General features: G+C 39.6%; 1 protein-coding gene across 1 annotated transcript in view; it reads right to left on the reverse strand.

Annotated features, from left to right (window-relative positions):
• Positions 1 to 1,155: 1,155 nt before the first annotated feature.
• Positions 1,156 to 12,552, reverse strand: part of ATP7A (ATPase copper transporting alpha) — an 80,585-nt gene continuing 69,188 nt past the window's right edge. Inside the window, exons 17-22 of the mRNA XM_081222792.1 lie at positions 7,547 to 7,693; positions 5,734 to 5,876; positions 4,294 to 4,497; positions 3,656 to 3,773; positions 2,132 to 2,234; positions 1,156 to 1,771 (exon numbers count right to left, since the gene is read on the reverse strand). Of these exons, the coding sequence (XP_081078918.1) occupies positions 1,495 to 1,771; positions 2,132 to 2,234; positions 3,656 to 3,773; positions 4,294 to 4,497; positions 5,734 to 5,876; positions 7,547 to 7,693 (992 nt within the window). The 3' untranslated portion in view covers positions 1,156 to 1,494. The remainder of the gene's footprint in view (positions 1,772 to 2,131; positions 2,235 to 3,655; positions 3,774 to 4,293; positions 4,498 to 5,733; positions 5,877 to 7,546; positions 7,694 to 12,552) is intronic.

Consider the following 12,552-nt stretch of genomic DNA (forward strand, 5'->3'; position numbering starts at 1 on the left):
CACTGACCTCAAGGGGAAATAAGAACTAACATTTACTGAGCACAAATCCTATGTGCTAGGAATTGTGCTAGCAGCTTTACATATGACAATGGGAATAGATGTTAGGAATTTATGTATGAGTTTTCTTCACTTAAATATTCTGCATCTGAAATCCACCTTACAGTTAACAAGTTAATTTAAATAGTGATACAAATACCAGATCTCTGACCAGTGTATTAACTCCCAGGCACTCACAGGGGGATTTCTAAATTTATACGTTGATGAGAACAAGCCCGTGAATATGCCAACCAGACTAACTAGCAAGTGCAAATGTTTTAAACTAGAGAAAAATATAGAGTTAGCTAAAAGGTATCACAACCTAGGGAAATTCTCATTTCTGTATTACAATTTACTGTATTTTTTGGTAAAAGCAGCTTTGTGTAATAGCATTATTTTAAAGTCATTTTGAGAGATTATCGAAAACAATAAAAGACAATTAAAATCTATTAAATTATAAATATCAGCTAATGTCTTGCATTCTCTCCAGAAAAGGACAAATTTAGTGGATCCAGGTAATTTTATATGACCAGTACATGTTAAACATGGTAGTGTCAATCTTTGGAAAAAAATCAATTGTAGAAGTGGCTCAAAATCTTAAGTTTCTGAACTGAGGCTGATAGACGATACTAAGAACAACTTATAGCTGAACCCAGCAGGAGTGAACTGAAAGCTTGCACAGAGCTAGGGAGTCACTGAAGGAGGAATCTGATATATTTTTTACAACAATGGAAAGGTAGGAAGCAGGGAACCATATAGGCCCTGAAGGTCTTTTGAGCTACAAGATAAAGAAACAAACAAGTTACTGGAAAAGTTGTCAGTTATTTTTGTCAGTGAGAAACCACCTACACTTAGTTCACTTGAAAGAACATAATAAAAGAAAACACATTGGGGCATCTAAGAAAGCGATGGCAAAGACAAAGATGCAGGGAGAAGAAGGGGGAAAGAAAGCCTGTAATAAATAGGCCTGTCTATTTTTAAACAGTTGCTACCATTTTGCTTCTAAAACAGGATTCTTTATACAGTGCTTTGAAAGCCGTTGCTCCCCAATCTGGCAAGGAGGAGGGCTCGAGGATCTCCTCAAGATTATGTGCTCAAATCTTCAAATTTTCAATGATCTTTTCTTGAACTTTTTTTTTTGGTCAAATAAAAATTATCTATGACTTTAGCAGCAATTCAGCAATCTTCAGTTGTAGGACTTGTAAACCTCCCTGGTCTACCTTATCTGTTGCTAGTGAAAACAAAAAATACTGGAAATCCATTTTCAATAAAGCTAGGTTCCGAGCTGATGCCCTGAAAAAGATATTTTTGCCATTAGACAAATGCAATTCAAATAGATTCCGTAACATAAGAGCATGAGACCAACATAAAGCCCTGCAATATTTTAAAAAGCTAAGGTGACCATGAATGCTGTGTCAGTGCAGAACAACATCATCTAGCAGCACTCTCTGTGGCCTGTTACAACGCACTGTCGTCATCTTCCCTGCAGTCTCCCACCAGGAGTGAGTGCTTGTCAGGTTCACTGGTACCAACACTGTTCAGTGATCGTTTATCAGACAGCAGTGAGTTTATGGAGGCTCTGCTGTAATTAACAATCCGGTCCAGCAAACCCAGTTTAGGAGAATTTCTTGAGGTATCATCTATTCCAACATGAACACTTATTTCTGAAGGACTTTTCTGTCCCATCTGGCCTCGGGCATGTAGTTCATAATTCTCATAAGTTGGTTTCCTGTAACTGAAAAGATGCAAAAGTATACTAGTTTGAAATAATCAAATGCGAACTAGCCGCTTGTTACATTCAAAAATGAAAAGAGATTAACCTGGTTTGAAATGTATAAAGGTGGTCAAAAGGAGTTGTGTGAGGTCACATGATCAGAAATCTTACTTCTGAGAGCCAGTGTACTAGATTTTACCCCACTCAGTGCTTGTGGTTGCTCTGTATATACTACATAAGGTGATAATTACGTAGTTAACATTTATTATTAAGAACAGTTTGGGCTTATCATTGATCAATACAAGAATAAAACCTAGCAAGACTGACTGTGGGTGATAAAAGGAATATAAAAGAGAAGCGTGAGCGAGCCATCATACTTACAGTTTAAGGAGGAGTGAAGAAAGTACTACTGAAACAGATGAAGCAGCCATTGCAGCAGATCCCATCCAGGGCTGCAAAACCAAACCAATGGGCATAAAAACTCCTAGAAAACAAGTTTGGATTAGTTAGACCAAACAGTACTAAACAGATTACCACTGTGTTCCTAATACATATATACAAATAATTTCCTTCTTTAATATTTATTCAGCAATTTATCCTCCTGTTGGTAGAGATTTATGTCGTTGTCAATTTTTCACTAATAGAGTGTTGCTGTGGACATTCTTGTACATGCCGCCCTGTGCACGTGTTTGAGAATTTCCCTAGGGTATATACCTAGAGGTGAAACAGCTAGATTATAACATAGGCACACCTTCAACTTTAGGTAGATATTTCTCAGTTGCTCTCCAAAGTGGCTGTACCAGATCACAAACCCTCCAATAGTGTATGAGAGTTCATATTCTACAAACTCATCCACACTTGGTTTTGACAGACATTTTAAAATTTGTTCATATGATGGGGATGAGATAGACTTACTGTACTTGTAATTTTTTATGTGCTTATCTGTATTTTTTCTACTTTTTATACAGTGACCATATATTACTTGTATAATTTTTAAAAAATAACTTGCTCCATGAATTAATCTCTCTGGACTTTGTTCTTTTACTCTTTGTCCTCTCCATCTGTGTGTCCCTGTTGATAAATAGCTTTGTAATTGTTCTCATGTTATCTCATGTCCTTCTTTGGCTCTCAAACCAGATAGAACAAGAAGAAAGTGATAACTATTTTTCTTATGTTATTACTAATACTAACATCTACCAAGCCCCTAAGTAATGGGGATGATCGGATGCTTATTAAATAATTGTAAACTGCTTTTTCTTGGTCGTATTCCTTTGTTCAATTTCTCTCTCTGTCTTTCTCACATCTGGTTCCCAAACTTAAAAAAAAAAACTGTTGGCTATTAGAACATTAAGAAAATTCTCTGAATGCTATAATTACAACAATGAAACAAGACAAAAACCAATACAGAGTAAAAAAAGACCAGAAAGACGTATACTAAAATACCAACAGTAGTTGTATTCAGGTAGTGAGATTAAAGGTAAATTTATTCTCTTCAGCAAAAACTAAATGAGTAAGCAAATAAGTACTTATGTGTGTGAGAGTATATGGATAAAGAGATGAAGCAATGTGGCAAAATATTATTAACTGGTGAATTTCAGTGAAGGGTATATTGTTTTATTGTATCATTTTTCTCCTTGTTTATGTACATTTGAAAATTTCAAAATACAAAGTTGAAGGTAAAAATAAGGTAAAAAATAAAATAAACCTATCAGAAGGCTTATACATTCTAGGCCATAATGAACATGCTGAAAATTTAAATTATTGATTTTAATATTACCTCTCACCATACCAGCAGGCTACATACAAAACTGGGCTCAAAACTAATAACAAGAAGACTAAAACTTCCAATACGGTAGGCCTCTAACGACTTCATGAAAAAAGCAATACAAGTTAACTGTCACATACCAGCAGCTATGGGAATTCCAATCAGATTATAAATTAGAGCAAAGACAAAATTTATCCGAATCCTCTTGACTGTCTTCCTTGATAAATCAATACTTGCCACTACATCCAGAAGATCATTCTGAGAACAGAAATATTTGTGATATTAGCAAGAGACTGTAACTTGACCAGTAACTTGTATTTGATACTGTGTATACCGAAGATGATGTGTACTTTACGGTAATATGTGAATTAACTACAAATCTGAGATATTGCTAAAAATTTGAGGCTGTCTTGGGAGGGGTTTTTCAGGAATTTTTCTCAGGGTTCTGAAAATACTTTTAGGGTTGTATGCTGGTACAGGGACTAAATCCCACTAAAATAACCTCAGCAAGTATTTGTTGAAGATAAGAGTATTATAAGTATATTCCCAAATCTAATGCTTCACTTTAGAAGCTTGTCATTCTCATTTGCTTCACTGAAATGAGAAAGTCTGGAAGTAATTACTAAGACTTCTCATACTTCCATCTTGAACTCTCCCAGTCTCAATGGCTAGGAGCATAGGACTTCGAAGGGCACAATCATTTTGTTCAATATACGACACTATCCCTGACCATGTAGAGCAGTCTCACACTCCTCAAAGGTCAGACCATAGGACTTACCCGTATCAAAACCACATCGGCTGCTTCAATGGCTACATCTGTGCCTGTGCCAATGGCAATTCCAACATTAGCCATCGCCAGAGCTGGGGAGTCATTGATTCCATCTCCTACCATTGCTACCCGGTTCCCCTCCTCTTGAAGTTGCTTCACCTTAGCAACCTTGTGGGAAGGTAGAACTTCAGCAAACACCTTAGTAATGCCAACCTACATGGGCAAAAATAAACTCCATTCACTTCAAGCAATATTACTGAGTACCTGAAATATAACTCGGCAATGATGAGCCATCAGTTTCCACCTACCAAATGTCCAAATTGTAAGAGATTAATAATATCCAGGGAGAGTAAGGATATGGGGAAATGAGCTCTCTTATACACTGTTGGTGGGTGTGTAAGTTGGTACTGTCTTTTTGGAGGGTATTTGGCAGCATCTATCAAAGTGTGCATGTCATTTGGTTCAGCAATTCCACCCCTAGCTATATTTTGGACATACCTGTACATGTATAAAAAGAAGTATGTCCAAGGATGTATATTACTGCCTTATTTGTAAAACAAAATTTTCAAAACCACATAAATTATTTTTTTATTAGAGGAATGGTTAAGTACATTATGATGCATCCGTACTATGGAATTCAATGCAATGATGTAGAAAGAATGAAATAACTTTATATGTTCAGACATGGACAAAGCTCCAAGGCATATATATTGCTATCTGAAAGAAAGCAAACTGCTGAACAAGTTGTACAAAAATGATGCAATTTATGTTCAAAATACCAGAACTATATATCTGTATATGAACATATAAGCATATGAAAAAGTGTAAGGGGATAGGGCTGGACAGGGAGGCTTGGGAAAATGGTGACTTAAACATTTTACTTTATAGGCTTCTGTATTTTTTATACAAGAATGTATTTATATATTATCTTTATTATTTAATGGAAGAGGGGAGAAGGCATTCCAAAATAGAAAAGACTAATATGAGAAAAGTTTTAGAGGGAAGGCAAATGTGGGGGTGAGTAGCAGAAGAATGCTATGGAAGATGGTTCTATCAGTGGTATCCAGGATGGACTAGAGAGGAACGTGCGTGGAGCTACTGCTGTACTTTAGGCATGAGAGGATGAGAGCCTGGCTTAGGCTGGCAGCACCGGTGGAGACTATCAGCAACATTTCAAAGGAAGCATCAACAGAAACTGTGTACAATGTCACTCAAGCATCCCATGAACTAAGCAAATAGTTTTTTACTTATAACAGTTCCAGACAAAACCTAAAGTCCTTCCTGCATAGTATGCCAATTTTTCTTTAAGGAACCAGATATGGCTACTCAGGGATCATGAAAATAATAGGTAAATGACTTCTTTAGCAGCTGAAGGCAAGAAAGGAAATGTATGTGAAGAATGAGAAGTTACCACATACTCCCACCCCAACAACTAAGTAAACCCATTACCTGAGAAGCAATAGATCTAGCTGTTTTACTGTTGTCTCCAGTCATCAGAACTACTTCTAAGCCCATAGATTTCAGAATATGGACTGCCAATTCTGCTTCAGGCTTCACTGTATCAGCGATAGCTACCAAGCCGCACAGCTCATCTAATATAGGAGCACCAGAAGATAGAATTTGGAATGTGGTGAAAGCAGAATAATATTCTGACTTAAAATTTCAGAAAGAAATGAATTTTGTTAAGTGAAGTTGTTCAGGACTTGGCTTAACTCAAAATATCTCCAAGACCACATAGACTTTATACCACAAACCCTGCAACAAGCCTCCATACTTGGTTGTGAAAATTTCACAGAGTGAGGTAGGGCTTACTAATGAAGGTAATGATAGGAAACTGAAGAGACTTTACTGGATACTAAAAGACTTATTTTTTTTCTTTAGAGAAGTATTGGCCAATAGTCCCAAACACTTTAGCTAATTTAAAGGCAAATGAAACTGAAAACTCATACTTCACCCTTTTTAAGGTGAAGGGGTGGATGGAAACAAAACTGGCATTTTATACTGGGAAAAAAATCACTATAAGTAGCTATTTTAAAAACAAAAATAAATGGTATTTTCTGCTTCTTCCTGGGCCTAAAAAGGCCATAGTAAGATACTGCCTTCATACTTAGCAAGGATTATAAATGTTGACTAATTAATCTCACAGCTAGAAATGTACCCTAAGAAATAATTTAACAAAATACCTAAAACCTGAAAGATGTTCACTGTGGTGTTACTTATAATAATAAAATATTAGGAGTAGCTTAAATTTCCAACAGGGGAATGATTAAGTTAGTCATAGTGTATAAGTATGATAAATGGTGCCACATTAAAATACAATTGGAAATATTTACTATTAAATAAAATAAGATAAAATGAAACAGTATGTGTACAAGGAATTTTAAATTTTTATTCAACTTTGAGGTAAAATTTACATAAAATAAAATGTACCCATTTATAAACAGTATATGTACTAATATTGTAATTCTGTGTGATGTGTATGAATATATATCCAGAAATGTCAATTAAAACTGACATTTTGTTGGGCTTCCCTGGTGGTGCAGTGGTTGAGAGTCCGCCTGCCGATGCAGGGGACACGGGTTCGTGTCCCGGTCTGGGAAGATCCCACATGCCACGGAGCGGCTGGGCCTGTGAGCCATGGCTGATGAGCCTGCGCGTCCGGAGCCTGTGCTTTGCAACGGGAGAGGCCACAACAATGAGAGGCCCACATACCGCCAAAAAAAAAAAAAAACCTGACATTTTGTTTAGATGATGAGATTATGAATATTCTTTTACTTTGCTATAATGTTATTTTTAGGTTTTAAAAAAAATCCTTGATTAGTTGTTTTTTTTTTTTTTTTTTTTTTGCGGTATGCGGGCCTCCCACTGGTGTGGCCTCTCCCGTTGCGGAGCACAGGCTCCGGACGCGCAGGCTCAGCGGCCACGACCCACAGGCCCAGCCGCTCCGCGGCATGTGGGATCCTCCCGGACCGGGGCACGAACCCGTGTCCCCTGCATCGGCAGGCGGACTCTCAGCCACTGCGCCACCAGGGAAGCCCTGATTAGCTTTTTTTAAAACCATAGGCTACGGAGGAAAATAACAAAGCCAGGCAAATGCAAGAGAATTTTAAATTAATCAGTAACAATTATGTATTGCTGACATTTTTACTTTGCATTCAGGCTGCTTCTGAATAACCCTCATAGTTCAGATGTCTCTCAAAAATACACAGAAAACAAGTGAAATCATGACACTGAGTCATAGTGTATTTAAGGAAAACCTTACCATCAACTGCTACCAATACAGCAGTCCGACCTTTTCTCTCATGTTCAGTCATGGAATCGTTTACATCGTTATTAATGACAAGACCATTTCTAATCATCCACTCCCGGTTACCAATAAGAACTTTGTACTGCTGAGCATTAAGAGCATCTGAAGAAAGTACAGAAATTACATTTAGTGAACTTGTTTAATATTTATAACAACCCTTTAGGGACAGTCTTCCTCTCTAATCTTGCACAGTCACTACATTGGTTTTTTGGTAGAAAACAGCCTACAACAGTGATTTCCAAATGTTCAAGGAACATACTCTGTTCTTCCATGCCTCTGGGCCTTTGCACATGAAGAGTGAGGACCACCTGGAGGTCCTCATCCCTCCTCTTCAAATACCAAACTGCATCATATATATTCTTTAAGAGCCAGTTCAAACGTTATTTTCTTGGTGACGCTTTCCATGTGACCCTTCCTTATGATCTTCCATAGCAACTGAATTAAATTAAAAATATTTATTGTGCATCAGTACAACCATCAGTGTTGGACAAGAACACACAACCATACTGATGTCTCATTTTAAGTGTGTGACCACTAACTTTAAGTGCGCCCTTAGTGATGCCTGGCTATTCTACTACATTTCCCTAGTCCATTCATTCTCCATTCCTTCTAGATGGCTACTTTATACCTTTCCTTCTCCCATTCTCATACCAGATGATGACTCTGCTTCCTACTTCAGGAAGAAAATAAAAGCAATCAGAAGAGAACTTCCACAAGCTCTTATTGCCGCATCTACCCAACTGCCTGTGCCTGTGTACATACTGATCTAGCCTCTCTTCTGTTATTATAAACGGCCCCTACTCCTATTTAAGGGCAACTTCTCCACTTGCATACTAGATCCCCCTCCTTTGCCTATTTTATATTTATTTATTTATTTATTCGGCTGTGCCGGGTCTTAGTTGCAGCACACAGGATCTTCGTTGCAGCATGCAGAATCTTTAGTTGCAACATGCAGGATCTTTAGTTGCGGCATGAGGGCTCTTAGTTGCAGCATGTGGGATCTAGTTCCCTGACCAGGGATCGAGTCCAGGCCCCCTGCATCGGGAGTGCGGAGTCTTAACCACTGGACCACCAGGGAAGTCCCCCTTTGCCTATTTTAGAACGTCTCTCCAACAATTCTCCCCTCTCTCCTGCATAATCATATTTTCTATTTCTGCTGTACATAGTCCTATCTTTACAAAAGAAAATGGAACAACCCTCCCTTGATCTCATTTACCTCTCTAGCTACTACCCCATTTCTCTGCTTCTGTTCATAGCAAAACTTCTCAAAAGTGTTGTCTCTATCGGCTGCCCTCCAATTCATACCTTCCCATTCTCTTGTGAACCCACTCAAATACAGCTTTTGTCTCTGTTACTCCAAAGAATTGTTCATACAGTACACCAGTGATCTTTAATAAATCTAATGGGTAATTCTTCGTCCTCATCTTACTTGCCCTACTAGCAGCATTTTAATACAGTTGATCATTCTTGCCTTGAAATACTTTCTTCATTTGGCTTCTAGATCACCACATCTTATGAGCTACCTCCTCACTCACCACTTCTTCTGTCTTCTTTGCTGATCCTTCTTCATCTCCCTGACCTCTTAATTTGTAGTGTTGCAGGTCTCAGTCCTTAAACCTCTTCAGGTTTAATCTCATTCCCCCTCTATCTACTCTCACTCCTTGATGATTTTTTTTTTGGCCACACCTCGCAGCTTGTGGTAGCTTAGTTCCCCGACCAGTGATCGAACCCCGGCCCATGGCAGTGAAAGTGCCAAGTCCTAACCACTGGACCACCAGGGAATTCCCAACTCCTTGATGATTTTATCTAGTCTCATGGCTTTAAATACCATCTATATCAGCGCTGTCCAACAGAACTTTTTGTGATGATGGAAATGTTGTACATCTGCTCTGTTTAATACAGTAGCCACTAACAACATGCGGCTATTGAGCACTGAAAAGTGACTAGTATGGCTGAAGGGCTGAATTTTAAATTAAATTAAATTTTAATTAATTTAAACTTAAATAGTCACATGTAACTAGTGGCTACCATATTGGCCAGCACAGATCTATAAGTGGATGACTCCCAAGTCTACATCTCCAACCCAGTTTGTTTCCTTGGAACTCCAGACTTGTGCAGCCACCTGCCTCCTTGATAGTTCCATTTATACGACATCTCCACTTGAATACCTAACAGGCACTCAAACTTAACATATCAAAAACCGAACTCTTTTCCTCAATATTGCCCCTCCTGTGATCTTCTCCATCTTGTTTAAATGGTAACTCCATCCTTCTAAATTGCTTAGGCCACAAACTTTGGCCTAATTCCCCATTTCCAGTCTGTGAGATCTGTCAGCCAGCTCACATCGAGGGGAATTCCCTGGTGGTCCAGTGGTTAGGACTCCAAGCTTTTGTTGCAGGGAGCACGGGTTCAATTCCCGGTCAGGGACTAAAACCCCACAAGACATGTCATGCAGCCAAAAAAAAAAAAGATATGTCCAGAATTTGACCACTTCTTAACGGCCTCTACTGTTAGCACACTGGTCCAAGCCACCATTATCTTTCACCTGGATTATGGCAATAGCCCACTAACTTATCTCCCTGCTTCTGCCCTTCCCCCTACCCCCTGCAACAGTGTATTTTTCCCAGAGCAGCCCAAATAATACTTTTTAAACATTAAGTCAGATTCTGTCACTCCTATGCTCAAAACTCTCCAACGGCTTTCCATCTCAGGGTAAAAGCCAAAGTCCTTTCAATGTCTTTACCTCATCCCTTACCTCCTTCCCATTCATTTACTCCGTTCTGGCAACTTTGTTCCTTAAACTAGTCAAGCACACTCCTGACTCAAGCCTTCTGTACTTAACATTTCTCCTTCCTGGAATGCTCTCATCACAGATATTCACATAACTTTTCCCCTCCCCCTCCTCAGGTTTCTGCTCAAACACCGTCTTCTCAATGAGGCCTACCCTGACCAGCCTATATCAACAGGACCTGCTACTCCCAGCATTCCTTATATCTCTTGCCCTTCTTCATTTTCTTCACAGCACTATCTCCATCAGACAGACTATGTTTGCTTATTTGCTCACTGTCTTGTGTTCTCCCACCAGGAATGTAAACTCCATGACATAGGGACTTCGTCTATTTTGCTCACTGTTGATTCTTTAGTGTCTTGAACAGTGCTTAATAAAACCTGTCAGGTGAATGAAATTACTGTGTGTCGGTGTGCTTGATACTGTGAGTTCACAGACAGATAATAAAGAAATCAGAGTTTAGTATAAACAGGCAGGTAAATAAAGAATTCTCATGCAGTGTGCCTAGCACATCTAGAGATTAAGTACAGTTATGACTAAAAAAGAAGAGCAAATATCTCTGCCTATGTATGTCAGTCAGTGAAGGCTTCACTAAAGAGAGATGTGAGCTAAGTCTTCAAAGATGAGAAAATAGCAAATGAGCTGATCTAATGAGCATGAAATGGCACGATGTACGTAGAAACTCTAAGTAGTTCCATATGGACGAAACTCAGTGTACATGGGTGACAGTGGAAAAAGACAAGATGGGTGGTGCAGGCAGGCAGGAGATGTATCATGGGGAACAGCTCTTGAACAAAATCCACAGAGACTGGACTCTGTCCTGTTGGAGATGGAGAGCCTGTAAAGCCAGGGTCCTTAACAGATTTCCATGGAGGGGCTTTTGGATACATACAAATGTCCAAAACAGAAGTTTTCTGAGTGGTGGGCATAGCTTTTACCACCTTCCTCCAAAGGTTTGTGATTCAAAAATAGGTTATAAACCACTGCAATAAAAGGTATTAGTCAGAAAGTGATATACTCAGGTTTGCATGTTAGAAAAATTACTCAAGCACAGATGGGTAGGGGGGTGCTGGCACACTTAGGTATGTATAGCATGTTTTTGGTCAGATGGATAGACCAACAGGAAACTCGGGAAACTGGCCTTGGCTGCAGATATGGATTTTAGAGGGGCAGTGGAAACCTACACGTGGTAGAATAAGTGATAAGCATGAACAAGACTGAACAGAGAGGACTTGCCTGGTGGTGCAGTGGTTGGGAATCTGCCTGCCAATGCAGCGGACATGGGTTCGAGCCCTGGTCCAGGAAGATCCCACATGCTGTGGAGCAACTAAGCCCATGCGCCACAACTACTGAGCCTGCCCTCTGGAGCCTGCAAGCCACAACTACTGAGCCCACGTGACACAACTACTGAAGCTCACATGCCTAGAGCCCGTGCTCTGCAGCAAAGAGAAGCCACTGCAATGAGAAGCCTATGTAACACAACAAAGAGTAGCCCCCGGTTGCCGCAACTAGAGAAAGCCAGTGTGCAGCAATGAAGACCCAACACAGCCAAAAAATAAAAAAAAAATTAAAAGAAAAAAGACTGCACAGAAAGAGTACGTAAGATGAACAAAAGACAAAGAACAAAACTCTGAGGACACCCAACATGTGAGAGCAGGAGAAAAGAGGAATCAGAAGAGGATTAGAAAGAACAGCCAGGTAGGTGAGAGGAGAATCTAGAGAAAGCAGGGTCATGGAATCAAGGGAGAAAAACATTTTAGGAAAGAAGAAATGGTCAATACTGTCAAATGCCTTAGCGAGGTCATACAGCAATGAAGACTGAAAAGTGACCACTGGAGAGGGGACTAAATGAGATCACCAGTGGACTTAAAACAGTTTCACTAGTATGGATGGGGCAGAAGCCAAACTGTGCAGTGAAGAAGTGAATTCAGCCAGCCTAGACTACTCTTTCTAGAAGCTTGGATATTAAGGAAAAGAAAGACAGGTAGGATAAAATCTAGATGGGAATACAGTGATTTTTTTTTTTTTTTTTTTTTTTTTGTGGTATGCGGGCCTCTCACTGCCGTGGCCTCTCCCGTTGCGGAGCACAGGCTCCGGACGCGCAGGCTCAGCGGCCATGGCTCACGGGCCCAGCTGCTCCGCGGCATGTGGGATCCTCCTGGACTGGGGCACG

This window comes from Mesoplodon bidens, assembly GCF_964165515.1.
Source record: "Mesoplodon bidens genome assembly, chromosome: X".
In the NCBI taxonomy this organism is placed as follows: domain Eukaryota; kingdom Metazoa; phylum Chordata; class Mammalia; order Artiodactyla; family Ziphiidae; genus Mesoplodon; species Mesoplodon bidens.